The sequence below is a fragment of the Camponotus vicinus genome, unplaced genomic scaffold, assembly GCF_025532165.1.
Source record: "Camponotus vicinus isolate PSW18456_S1 unplaced genomic scaffold, iyCamVici1.0 SCAF_5, whole genome shotgun sequence".
NCBI classification, from domain to species: domain Eukaryota; kingdom Metazoa; phylum Arthropoda; class Insecta; order Hymenoptera; family Formicidae; genus Camponotus; species Camponotus vicinus.
Window position 1 is genome coordinate 18443639 of NW_028141977.1, and position 14915 is coordinate 18458553.

Genomic DNA, 14915 nt, shown 5'->3' on the forward strand with positions numbered 1-14915 from the left:
CTCCTTCGCCCTCTGTTCTCCCTCGCTCGCTCGTTCGTTTAGCCATCGTCTCCTCTCCCGTCCATCCCCCTCGAGGCCTTTGTGTGACGTAACGTGTCCTCATCGCGTTATTGTACTCTTTGTGCGCGCGAATTAACGCTAAAAATCGGCCGAAAAGATGCTTTAATCCTAAACTGACAGCATGATGTATAATACATTAATAAAGCGGAAGAATACTTGTGCTGATTAAAATTTTTTTATCTCGATAATTCTTGTTAATATTCTTATAATATTCTATGTAAAAACATATTTAATAATGTTCTTATAATTTTCTATAAAAAATAAATTTAATAATGTGAATGATAATAATAAAAATATATTTAATAATGTGAAACGTAATGTGAAATTTAATGTGAAAAAATTGAAATTAAAACGATACAGAAAGAATCTCAAAGACAGAAGGCTCTCAAAACATGTGTACGAAAAATAGATAGATTTAGAATTAATCATTTCAGTTCTGTTTTCATTTCATCGATTTTTTACAACATTTCTCTAATAAATATTTGTTGTATACCGCCGGTCTAAGTTAATTATTGACGACTGGAAACGAGTCGACGTGAAATTTCGACAAGTGGCGGTATATTCGGCATTTTGTTAGGAAACATCATCGAAAGGAGAGAGAGAGAGAGAGGGAGGAAAAGAGAGAACGGCTTGTGCCGTGAGGCGTGAGAGAGGGCGAAAATAAATGGTGTCGACGAAAATAAACGCGCGGCCGCTATTTTGTGTGCACCTCGACGGTCGCGTCGGTATTAACGCCAATGTGTACGGTCGATTGTGTGCATGCGCGTGTGGTATGCGGCAAATTCGCTAATCCCACCCCGAATACGCCGAGGGAGCACGCCGTTCGTGTAACTCGTGCCGATGCTCCGAATATTCGAGGCTAGCGACTCGCCCGAATAACGCGTCGATCCGTCCGTACATATCGCTCGCGATGCCTTCTGTCACGTGACATCACGGACATGCAATCATATTGTCATCTATGTTTCAAATAATATAATATAATATCAATGTTTCAAATAATATAATTTTTCTTTTTTAAATTATTTTCAAACATACATGCCAGGAATATTAATCTATCAATCTGTATCTCGATCTCTCAAAGAAGATTATTTAATAATAATAATAACAATAATTACATTTCTGTAATTATACGTGTTTGTTATTTTCAATTAATATAAGTGTAAATATTTTATGTGATAACCAAATCAAATATTATTTTAATATGATTTTATTAGTAAAATAGGTATGCATGAATTTTTCATCAATATTGAAGTATTTCATTGCATTTTCCTTATTTTGACAAAATAATTAGAAATGAATACATATTTATACATTTATGTCAACACAAAATGTCAAAAATCTGAATCTTAAAAGTTTTGTTGCATTTTTGTGGAATTAAATTGATTTAAAGTTTTGCAATTGACAAAATTATTCGACAGCTTGTTTTCGCGCGTCTCCACGTAAAACGTGAAGAAAAGGATAATTCTATAAAAAGGAATCAAAGATGCCTCACTGGGAAATATAAGCGCTCGATTGATTTTTCTATCAGGATTACTCTCGTTCTTTTCTTACCAAACGTTACGCGAGCACCGTGTATTTGTATCCGACCCACTTTTCAAAGAAAACTTACTTCTTCCATAAATGATTGTACAGAAAGTACGACTGCTGTTACCATACCATACTGTCGCAATTCTTATTGTTATCCAACAAGAAGAAATATCACGTGAAAAAAGTTCGCGGATTGATGCATTAGCTTTTAACAAAATATATTTGCCATACATCATTAGACTTAATCGTCATCCTACTTCTAACGCGAAATGAGCAGACACATAAAGATCGTAGCTGGATGGAATCGTGTCTAAATTCAAGGAAAAAATCATATAATCAAGATTGCAATTAATTTGCGCGCGCGTGAAAGAGACAAGAGAAATAAAAGAGACAAACGACTCTCAGCTCCATTTCCGAAGATTAACTTTCGAGAGAGCCATTTTTTTCGCATGCAGCGGGAAAATTGCTCGCGCCATGTGCAGCGTGCATCCCGGTAGTTTCTAAATCGCGTGCGACGCGTGTACGCGTTAATCCATCATCGAGAGACCTTGACCTTCCTACACCCGTCGTCGTAGAAAGGGCGTCCTTTCGCGATCTAATCTCTGCGCAAGTCTAAGCACGCTTGCCTAACGAAATTCCACCTCGCTTGCATTTCCACTCGGTTGAGTTTCCTTAGAGGCATATCTACATGGAAATTTCATTAATCTCGAGCGTGAAAAAATCTCGCGGGATAATTTTATTCAGCGACACTTATCAATTCAAATATTTTTAAGAGAGAGATTGTTGAAGGAGATGAGAAAAAGATAGTGGCTGAAGTCCTCTAATAACTTGGTAACGCTTGCGCATAAATCACTCGAGATTCAAAGTTACTTAAGAATCTGCAGTTACCATTCGTCTTCGAGTCATAAATAAAAAATGCCAATCCCTATCCCTTACTTTTTCGTCATCTCATTTAAAATTAGCAAATTGCGAAAGTTTATTAGAGAAAGTTGGTGACTTCTAGGGAAACGCAAAATCAAATTTATTAATTTAGGAAAAATATAAAGTCACTTAAACACAAAATTAGAAAATATTTCATTCAGAAATTATTTCATACGTAGTGTGTATTATTTTCTACGTAAGACATTAATTTAAGAATGGTTCGTTAATGTTTAAAGAAGAAATTTTTTTTAAATCAATTGATTCGACATATTTCGATTTATCGATCCGTATCAGAAGACGGAATAATTTAATCTCTTCAGCATTAAATTATTACGCATACGGTTATATTCGAATTCCCAGAATATAACTCTGAAAATTTCTCGAATTTTGTTAACATTAACGAAAATTACATTTAGGCAAGCTAATTAAATGAGTTGTTGGCAAAATTGAATACAAATATAAATACAAGCTATATGAGAATATATATGTATACGATAAAAATGATTGGTTATCACACATAAATCAAGGTCGAGTAATATAATATATCTCGCATCCTAGAATATCCGAATAAAATTATTCCTTTCTTTACGACGGCCTGCTATATTTGGCGGGGAACTTATCGTTTATTAAAAAATAGTACAAAGACAGTTGCACGCGTTCGCTTGTTTTATTAATAGTGTTCGACCAGACTTTGCCGATAATCAAGAGTTTATCCGTCGTAAAAAAAAGTTACCGTCGTTATGCGACTGAAAATAACCAAAGGAGTTTGTAGAGTCGATAAGTCGCTTTTATTTACAGACATAATTGAATAGATATGTGTCGCGCTTAATATTAATGATAACCAAGTTAAAACACAAATACACACGCAGACTAATTTCGCCTTGTATCTCTTATTAATATCTTCTGTCTGCATTGAAAATTCGTCTGCGACATGTGAGCAGCGCATCGTTCTCTTCCCATTTCTCGAAAATATATTTCTAACAAATGGATAACGATCGAACGATCCACCTTTGGGGGATTCGAATTCCGCCCGTTATTATTCGTGCAAAAAGTTTCAGCGAAGAATGCGCGCTCGTTTCGTAACGAAGATGGCTGAAAATAGCTCTCTCTCCTCATCCTCTCGTCCCTCTTCCACCCTGAAACGGCTTTTCTTTTCGCATGGTTAGGGCGAATCGATGGGAATCGATGAGCGCGCCGCTCGAATCTAGGTAAGTCGATGTTTCCTCGCGAATAATCCGCCCACGTGTACGAGTTCGTATGCGTGTCGTATACATGCGCGTGCACACACACACACACACACACTTACGCAAAAGTAGCTCTTCTCTACCTGTATATATTTCCGTACGTCCACGCGGGTACGCTAGCGCGTGCAGGACAAGGGTCGAATGGCGGGGTGGATGGGAAGCGCGAAGACGGTGCGCGCGCGCGCGGGGGCGCGATGAAGGTACAAGAGTGTTATATAAATAGAAGCGGTCAATGCTGCTATGGGAACACTACATACAGCCATCGCGGGCCGAGGGGGTGGAGAGAGGGAGGGAGGATAGGAGGGAAGGAAGGGGGTGGTGAGTGAAACACTTCACTCCCAATTTATTAGTTCGCGTTTAACGTACACTCGAGCGCTTGATATGGCGCAAGAATGAAGTCAAAGGTACAAGATGATTGTTATCTAAATGTGGGCATTTGCATTGAATTATTAAATAATTAAAAAGAGTTAGGTTTTATTTCATATCGTGGCAAGTACTGTTTGTTAATTTAGCGCGGCTTACGAGATTAACTCGCTGAATATTTATCTTAGCTCTCGATTGTTGACCTTTCGCGGAGCGGAATTAATTTCGCTTTCGCTGTCGATTTAATAAGCCAATGTATCTCGCGTCAAATATTATCGTAGCGTAATAATCAATTTTGTTGTTTAAGAAACGTTTTAAACGTTATGAAAATTATCGTATATTTTGCTTTGTTCGAACAACTGTGCGAAGGATCGCTGCAAAATGCTACATTAAATCGGTCTCGACGTAAAATCGAAAAGGATTAAGGATATCCTTCATCGGTTTCGAATAAAGTATAACCACATCTATTTTTCATAGCGTAATATACAGAGCGATCGTATATATTCCGGATGATCAATCGTGCCGTTTCAAGTTTTTCACCACTTCACTTCAATGGCTGTATCGGGAGTTTTCAGACGGACACCGCGTACATTTTTCGCTTACGCGGTTTAAAATTTTCGGAATCGCGGCCCTATTTGAGAGATTTATTTATATCCCATCGCGGGACAACACAGACATCGGTTTCGGAGCGATGCTAAGCGCGCATCATCGATCGAATCGTCTCGTTTTGCGACATTTCATTCCTTCTGCACCGCTCTCTTGGGAAACGGAACGGAAAATAGCACGTCGCGTTGCAACGACATGAAATATCGCTCTATATTCCTATTTCTCTTTGTCTCTGTCTCTATCGTTCTCTTTTTGTTGCTCTTGCGGGAACGATTCGTAGCCCCGAGAAGTTTGCACGCAACATGTATGCATGGTCGACGCGAACACGTGAGCGAGAGGGCACATTTGTTTCCTGGGCTACCTGTACACGCGCTTACACACGAGCACGCACTTTCGTAGCAGTCGCACAGCTGACTTTGTGTCTCCCCGTCGATCGTTATAGCCGCGCTAAATATACGAGCCGGTAACGCGCGCGCGAAGGCTCCATTAGGGGCCAATAAATTGCACGTCCGACAAGAGAGCGATATTGCGCGGGGCCGAAAGCGACAACGTTCCGCTGGCAATTAACAGCTCGTATACTTTACTCGAGAGTATAAAAATATAATCAAATCAAATCACTATTTTATCCCGCGCGGAATATAAGAATATATGACGGTCGATCGAATTTATATAAATAATATTATTAATTAATTGTGGCAAATATCTGTATCGGTATTAATTTAGAATATTGCCATAATTTAACTATTGATTATATTTTATATAGCGATAATTATTTTGACGCGATGTAGAATGACTATAAACTCTCGTCGCTCTTCCCTGTAATTACAAAATTAACTAATCAATTTAGAATCGATTTTATTGGAAACATAAATTCTAAAAATATATATATATATATTTTATTCGTATTTTTCAATCAATTTAAATCACTTGAAATTCCCAGATTTTAATTAATTGATTCAAAAAGATTGATTCGAAGATTTTTAATCGACAATCATTACGATTTATAAATCATAAAAAAAATCATAAAAAAAATCTAAAAAAAATACGAATAAAATTTCAAGTCGATTAATTATATTAAACGTATAATTATATTTAATCTCCTATAATTACGTTACTGTATAATAATCATCTAGCTCACTGCGCAAGAACGGAGAGAGCAGCGTGTTTAATAGTTCGAGTACAAAGTGCAACGGTGGTTTCGTGGCGCGGTCGATCTTTACGATGTGTTTCCTACGACACCGTCTCGTACAGAGGAACGTTATAAATAGCGTTATCGTGAACACCGCTCACACCGCAGCCGATAAGGGCGGATGGATTTTGCCATCCATCCATCCATCCATCCAACCATCGACGGGCGACGATTTCTCGCGGGACGACCGTCGAGAGCTCGCCCTGCTATTTTTAGCGCCACGTTCATTAAGAATAATCTAACCGCGAATAAAAAGATGTAAGTAGAACAGGCTCGATAAGCCAGTCGGCCGATAAAGATGTCGCGCGATACGAGCTCCGCTCGAGGACGAATTGATCCGTTTTTATAGCCGCCGCGTTATTTCGGAATTACAAGTTATTCGCCTGAATTAATTCAGGAAAGAGAGAGAGAGAGAGGAAGAGAATCAATTCTTCACAAAAAACGATCATATAGCGAGAAGAGCATATAAAAAAATGAAAAAAAAGAGTCATAAGGAAAAATACGCGTAATAGCCTATTATTATCTGATAAAAAAACAAATTTATTTCGTAAAAATGTTGCCCATTTTTCCTTGTTCTTTTTTTTCGAAAAGATTGACAGTCGTCGACAAAAAAATTATCATTTATTCATAATACGTTCAAGGTAGAGAAAAATATATTTAACTGTCGTGCATTCTTCAAATGAATATTACTTACATTTCGCGAAAAAAAATACGAACAAATAATAATTAAATTACTTCAAATAGAGAGAGATAAAATAATAAGTAACTGTCAAACTGAATAATTCTTAATTTTCATTCATTAAGTAAACGATTGTTTTTACTCGCCGAACTTTTCAATAAATAATAAAATTACAAAATACAGACAACGCGAGTCGCCGCGAGTAGACAATCTGAAATCAAGACAGGGTGCATTCCCGAGGAAAGAGAATTCCGATAATCGCCGTCTGTAAGGAAATAATTAATCGCGTCTGTAAAATCCCGGGCTGCGCGTCGGACGCGAATAGTCGAGATTACGCGGCGAGAATGGGAGAGATGGCGGTTGGGAAAGGGAGGGAGGGGCAGGGAACGGGGCAAGATATCGTCTTTGGTCGCGGTGTCGATCGATACTATCCTATCTATTATTAGACGAGTAACGGCACACGGATCGTTATTATTATTATACGAAATATATTTGTAGCCGGCAACGAAGACGACGAAGCCAGAGTTCTATTCCAACCGCGAAAATTATGGCGCGTTCCGTTGAGCCAGCTCGAAGATACAAAGGACTCTTCTCTTGTCTCAAGACAGGACAAAGAAGACGACGTTATAGAGAGCGGGGAGGGTAGCGAAACTCGATCGGCAAACTAATCTATCGAACTCCCGCGAGGTTGGATGGAATTAAATCTCGCGAAACCAACTCAACCGCACGGCTTCGGCAAACGATTAATAATGAATCGCGCTCGGTCTCGAGGTGTCGCGATAATTTCACCCCTTCCTCGGTTTCCTGCCTCCGCGAAAAACGCTTTCAACCGGCTTTTAAGCCCGGAATTATCGCGACTTAACAATTGTTAAGCGCGTACGATTCGCGGTGACGATTTCAATGCTTGCATCTTTTTTTTTTGGGAACCATCCACCGCGATCCTCTTCTTCTTTACCGCGAGCGAAAATGCCCCGCGAGAAAATAAATGGGGAAAACGCGACCATACGTAAATTATTCAACAGTGTATTGACCGTCGCGTCGCGAGACCACGATACTATATTATCTATCTATACCCCGGGTGTATAAATTATGCAAGACGATGCGGCATGGTGATTTTCGAACGTATCTTTCTTTCGCGTCGATGCGCTCAGACCTAGAAAATAAACGATCCTCGCCGGGATGGCCGCGACGAATATTCGGCGAGGCATCGATTTTCGATCAACCGCCGGTCGCCTTCTTGGCCGGGCCGCTTCTGGAAAGGAACGAGGGGATTAATTATGCACCGGGCCGCCTAACTTTGGCCCGACGATTATTCGTTAACGCTGAGTGACCGATGCGACGAACTGGATGGGAAATCGAATCGGGAGCGGAATCCCTTAAACTTAATCACCCTGTGGCCTAATGTTAATTCGGTGCAATGTATCGTGTACGCTACCTTTTTATATTTCTATCGCAAATTACGAATTACGAATCTCTATAGATAAGTTTAATTAATATAAGAAAATAAAAAAAAGATAAAGATATGGCAGGAAATTGTCCTATTAATATATTCCGTCGATAAATAGCGTTATTTTCTTTTCTCTGAAAGGAAAATAAAGGATTTATTTTTAAAACAGCTTGAATAAACATTTCTTTTCTTCATCGAAAAAAGATGTAAAATATGTTATAATGAACACGTCGCGCCATCTGATGGTATAAATTTAAAAGAAAAAACATTGTTGAAAAAAATTAACTATTAGTAAAAATAATCTCCAAATAAACCTTCGTTCACGTGAGAGTCGCGAAAATAGTCCGTTCAAGGTATCCGCACCGGCATCTCGCAAACGCGCAAGAATCATAGCAAAGGAGCAAAAAAAAGATATTAATTAAAGCCGAGGAAAAAATCTTAGGAGGCGGAAAGGTACGCGAGAGAAAGACAGAGGTGCGTTTGAGGAGCGGCGTAAGCGCGAAAAACAGCCTCGGGAACGTTAACGGAGAATTAATTGCGTGGCATAGACAATTGTAAAACGCGACGGCCTAAAATCCCTCTTCTCGCGCCGTATAATAAGTATGCATATACGAGCCGCGGAAAGGTGTTTGGCGATCGTTCTCGAGACAGCGAGGATGCGCCTTCGGCCGCGTCCGCCATTCGCCATTACGCCGCATCGTCGGTGCGTACGACATGCGCGGGCACGCGTGCACAAACACACGCGCGCGGGCGTAACGCGCGACATAACCACGCGCCAATATGCGCATGCATAATGCCAAGCATAACCGAGTGGTTTATTTATAACGCGGTGCGGAAATACACCCGGTTTCTGCCTTTATTGTAAAACGTCGTTGTGTAACGCCGTTGTGTAACGTAATTGCACGATAATATGATAGGCGACAATAATATGCGCTTGTCTCTCTCTCTCCCTCTCTGTCATTTTTACCTTCTCCTTTTTCCCCTACTTTGAGAATTCGCGCACCTGAACCTGGCAATGTCAGTAACGGCAGGAAATGTCAATTTTTTTTCGACATAACATCGGAGACGTGAATCATGATGTTTTTATGCGACCGACGAGTCTCGCATGCAGTGACTTTGATCTTGACAAACGATATCCAAATTGACTCGATCCGATCACCTCGATTGACTCTGCGACTTTGTGTTCCCGATGCGTCGTAAAACCGTGTATTATCAACAGAAACTGTCAATTGGCTTCGCATGATCGAATTTACATAAGTAACAGTCGTGAAACGAACGACGCAATGTCAACATTGAATGCATCTTGTCGTTGCATGATATTGAAGAGCGTGATTAGATACTAGTGCATTGTGTAAATATAGTAGCATTACTTGCAAGTTAATGTTGAAATATAACAAAATAAACTCGAATTTTCTTGACCTTCTATCTCTCAAGTACATCTAAAATTGTATATCACTTACAAGCAGAATCTGATCTCGATAAGATTATGATAATTCAGTAAAAATGTCACGTAGTAACTTTTTTATACGATGAAAAAGTTATATAAATAAACGTATGACAGATAAATATTTATCGAGACTCGTATTAAATCGACTCTCAATCGGATCTGATTCTTGAGTAAGTATCGAAGACCTGGTCTTTGTTGAATCCACTCGAGAAAAGTCGAGTGCATCTTGTCTAAATGGCTGCCTACGCGTGAGTTTTCGAAAATGGCACGAAGCGGATCCGATGCCTTTTTACTCGTAGGTAGCCTCTTGAACCAGGGTGCCACTCGAAACGTTAGCCAAGCCGAGTATTTACGATACTGGGACGCGAATATCTCTAATTATAGACCGTTGCAACATCCTCTCTTTCTCGGCATATGCACTCTGTACTCGGCTGTATAGTGGGTGTAATCTGACATGCCATAAATTGATGGATGTGCGAGACAATCTTTCCCTATCGACTTATATTTACTCGCCAACTTGACATTTTATCGATTCTAAAAATTTATTATTTGGAAAAGGAAAGTGGAATATTAATTATCGTGAAATTATTATTCTTTTTTAATACCATTACCATGAAGAAACCCTCATCACGACGCAATCATTACATGAAACCAGTAGTAATTTATATTCAATTTCTTCGCAAATTATTTCCGATGAAAAATTTGTGCATTTTTATATTTTCTATCTATTAGTAATTTATGCTTTAGAATATTTTTCCGATATCAATTTTTCAGAGCAAAAGAATAGAACGAAAAAAATTTAATGAATTCAAGAATACAAATAGTGTCAAGTAAACTAATTTAATATAACTCATCGTTCGCATTCAGCGCGAGAGAGATAGCTACTTTCTACGTATTATGTGAACATCCTATAAATCTGCAGATCTTCAACTCGTTGCATCGATTGTCTCTCGAAAGACTGTCGTTCTGGAAAAAAAAATGGCTACGCTCTTGACGAGAAATTACTTTCCATTACGAGCGAAACGCGACTCTAGTAGACAACAATCTGGTCGAGTTTACACGTGGTGCAACGATATTAGAAGGTCGCGTGGATGGAAGGGGATCCTGAAGAACAGTCTGGGTGTACTTGTGGGCGTGGGTGCCACCTGCGGTGCATTTTTATACTTCCTGGACCGATCGGTCCGAGCCGAGCAGCCGGTCGCTCGCCTGCCCAGCTATCCCTGGGACTTTGAAGGCTTTTTTACGTCCCTGGACCATTCGGCCGTGCGACGGGGCTGGCAGGTCTACAGGAGCGCGTGTTACACGTGCCACAGCCTGCGCTACGTACGATTCATGGATTTGATCGACGTGTCACATACGGCGGACGAGATCAAGGCCATCGCCGCCGAGTACGAGGTAGATGGTAGGCCTGAATTTATTTCGCGCGTCGGATCCGTATCTTCGACGTAGGCAGCTTCTTTGCCACCTCCTCGCAGTCCTCTCGTAATTGACTTCGAACTTGATACGATGATGCATAATTCAATTAAAAGCTGGCTTGCCAGAAACCTACCCCGTCCACGCAAAAATGAGATTAACTAGTACTTTGCGAGATACACGTTTCCGTCTGGTATTACCAGTATTTGCGAAGTATTCGATTATTTATTAAATAAATGTTTCAAGAAACTCTCGGAGATTTAATAATAATGAAGCAAAAAAAAAAAGAATAGAGAGCAGTATATATAAAAATAAATTCTCTTGTAGCTTGTTATATTGATAAAAAAAAGAATATAAATAATATACTTCTGAAAGAACACGTTTTGAAATTTAAAAATAATTTTCAATAATTTCCATTTTATCTCGATTTTATATAAGCTACTGTAATATTTTATATATATCAGTTTAATATAGTACAAAATCATTCAACAAAATTAATCAATAAATTAATAATTTCTATACATATCTTCAAATGAAATTCTTATATTTATCGTCTTTGATATAAAATGATGTTAAATTAAATTTCTCCAGAGATTTCTAATTTTATTGAATGATATATATCAAATATAATTATATCAAATTATACAGATTGAAGATGGACCGGACGAAGAGGGAAACTATTATACGAGACCTGGAAAATTGTCCGACTTATTGCCACTTCCTTTTTCGAACGATGAAGCGGCCAGAGCGGCCAATTTCGGTGCGTATCCACCGGATCTGACCTACATTATTTTCGGTAAATGGAACGGTAGGAATTATTTGTTTTCGTTCCTCACGGGATGGATGGAGCCGCCTGCAGGTGTATCTTTGACCGACCAGCAATATTTCAATGCCTATTTTCCAGGAAATGTAATCGGGATGGCACAGGTAAATATTATTGCGTGCTTTTTTATACAGAGTCCGAAAAAAATTCTTATTGTTTTTATTACATTTATAAAACTCTCAATCAATTTAATATAACAAAGTTTGATCGTCGCTATTATTTCCGCAATCTTTAATAATAAATTTATATGTTTATTTTTTGTGATCTATTTTTAGATTAAAATTATACATGAAATTTTATTTGGAATAAAACATATTTATATTTCATTAAATTTTAATATTTGAAAATTTCTAGATTTTAATAATTTCGAATATATCTTTTTCTTTCGCTAAAGATCAGATTAAAATCAAAGAGAGAAAGAGAGAAATAGTTGAAAAGACGGATAATTACAAATTAAAGAAAAATAAGATATGATAATATGATCCGGTACATGACATAATATATTTACAGTATATGACATAATATTTAGAATAATAAATGTCTACTAAATTATTTTCATTATACATTTAAAATAATGTTAAATATAATCATTATGCAAGATTCTGTCTTATTGAGAGAGACATTATTCATGCATTTATACGTTATTAATATCTATTTTAATAATTAACTTTTTTAGATAGAATTTTAATGCGCGCTCTAATGTTCTCTTCGATAGTTGTGTTACGATATATTATAACATAGAATCATGTTCAGATGCTAATCGAAGGAGCAGTGGAGTATGACGATGGTACCCCGGCAACGACGTCACAGATGGCAAAAGACCTAGTTGAATTTTTAAGCTGGACTTCTTCGCAAAATTTTGACACACGCAAGCAGATGATCATCAAGGTAATAGGAATCTGTCTTATAATGTTGGCTTCGATTGGTCACTATATGAGGTACACTTGGTCGATATTGAGAAGCAGACAAATCGCATACATACCCAAGGGAAAATATTAAGAAATATTCTAGACAATAGATATTTAGTTCGAATCTCCAAATAAGGAAAATTATTTACTGATATTGAAAAAAGAGGAATAGGTAAGTAAAATCATCTCGAATATTTCATCCGCATAAAGATTTGAAATTAATTAATAACGATATAATCCTTCTTAGATTCAAATTGCTCAAATATTTAACTGATAAAAAGATGACAAGGATCGTAATGAAAAAACGTAAAACAGATATAGTTTTAAAAACATCTCTTCAGTAATTTATACTTGTACACATATAACTAGTAAATGCGAGGAATAGTAGTTTTAATTGTAAATACTAAAAATTCTTTAAAAATCTTACAAAAATATGAAGTCTCTATGAAATAAAAATCAGCGGAAAAAAAATGTTGGGTACAAGTTTTAATTTTATAAAAAGAGAAAGTGTTGCAAATTATTTTTCTAGAACAGCTTGTAATTCGATTTAAGAAGGCAACGTTAAATTTAATTTTGCCGTGTATCGAGAGGCAAATTTTAACTCGACTCGACGCGATGGTAGTAATCCTTATTTAGAACCGAGCACACGCTCGCGTGGATTGAACAAAGTTGCATCAGTGTGTACGTGTGTATATAAAAATACAGTTTATAAATACACCAACGGCTTCGGACGAATCCTACGTCTCTCCGCTTAAAGTCGACGCGGACCGGAATGGTACACGTGCAAAGTCGACGTCACACAAAGAACGCGGATGATCCAGCGACTGACTGCAACAGCAACGCGGCATAGCATCGATAATCGCATTTCGCAATGCGCGGCCTTGACGGTGCCCGTATAGTTGCCGATCGGGTCGTCTAAAAATAGGAGCTCGCGCGCGCGGGCAACAAACATTAACGTCGTCTCTCACACGAGTCGTTAACTCCGGAATGACCAGTGGTCGCTTCGCGAATCCATCTATTTCATCCGTAATAACACCCCGCGCCTTTCCGCCTCCACGCCACACCTCACCATCTATTTTTAGACCACCGCGTATACAACTACGTTGCCGCACGCTCTTTTTTTCGTCTCCCTCTCTCGCTCTCTCTTTCCTTTTCTTCGGTCGCTTCTCGATCCGATGATCGACGGCGGCAAAATAGAATGTCGAAAATAATATCGGGCGTTTCGACAAGGGCTATATATAGGAGATGATGCGTCAGTGCAGCAACAAGTGAGGCCCGCGGGTAGAGGAGAAAATCGGGGCGACGGAGAGGGTGAGAGGGGAGGGACGCAGGACGAATCGAAAATATACGGAACGATGAATGAAACCTCCGCATTGACGTCGCCAAGACGCGCCGAGCGATGTCGAGATTATCCAACTCAGGACGGGACCGTTTTTGAATGCATCTCCGGAGGCGATAGTGAGGGAGTGAGGGGGGGAAATCGAGGGAGAAACGGCACGATGCGCGACAGATGTCTCGAAATATCATCAATCCTCCGGGGATTTACTATATATCGGCGGGGGACCGACGCGATGTCGATGTATCGCGCGAGCAGGAGCGAAACCCGAATGGAAGCTAACGTAATTTCGGCGAGAATAACTTCTCGCACGACGTAAATACATCGGGCGAGATGAAAGCGCGATATTACACACATGCGACTACGGAATCCGACTAATAATCCGGCCATTTGCAGTCGATCCGCGCCGGAAAAAAATTAACATAAACGATTTCTTGTATAACAAGAGGTTGAGGCAGGTGAAATAACATGTTGAATTTAGCAAAAATTAATTATAGAGGAATGCCATATATTATATCGATCAGATGACCCGATGTCAAATATATCTTGTATAAGGAAATCACACTATTGCATAATTTATTTTTTTGGGGAGCAAAATGACGTTTGCTGATCAAATTAATAGTAAGATTTTTCTTCCTCTCTCCCCCCTCTACAACAAGATTTTTATCAATAAATTGAGTGATTTCCATATTGATCGTATCGTGCATTGCAAATAATATGTTTTCGATCGATGCATAGATAATGTTTTATTCTTACGGGAAAATAATATTGTGCAGACATATGTAACTTGCTACGCGTCGCGTTTTATTTCAAGAGAGGTGGGAGATCTGTTTTAAATGAATAAAATACACACAATCAACGAGGAAGATGTACGAAAGAGGAATGTCAAAATAATACTGTTTGAAGAGATAATAGTGAAAACTGCGAGCGTATAAAATATATCGAGCGAATA

General features: G+C 38.7%; 2 protein-coding genes across 7 annotated transcripts in view; one reads left to right on the forward strand and one right to left on the reverse strand.

Moving 5' to 3' along the window:
• Hdac4 (histone deacetylase 4) overlaps positions 1 to 14915 on the reverse strand; it is a 101246-nt gene that overhangs the window by 70113 nt on the left and 16218 nt on the right. The window lies entirely within an intron of this gene.
• LOC145972068 (uncharacterized) lies at positions 10434 to 13068 on the forward strand. The gene is made up of 4 exons (XM_083100289.1): positions 10434 to 10878; positions 11545 to 11823; positions 12473 to 12799; positions 12875 to 13068. Exons 1-3 carry the CDS (start codon positions 10462 to 10464, stop codon positions 12716 to 12718), a joined length of 942 nt encoding a protein of 313 aa, XP_082956415.1. The 5' UTR covers positions 10434 to 10461; the 3' UTR covers positions 12719 to 12799; positions 12875 to 13068.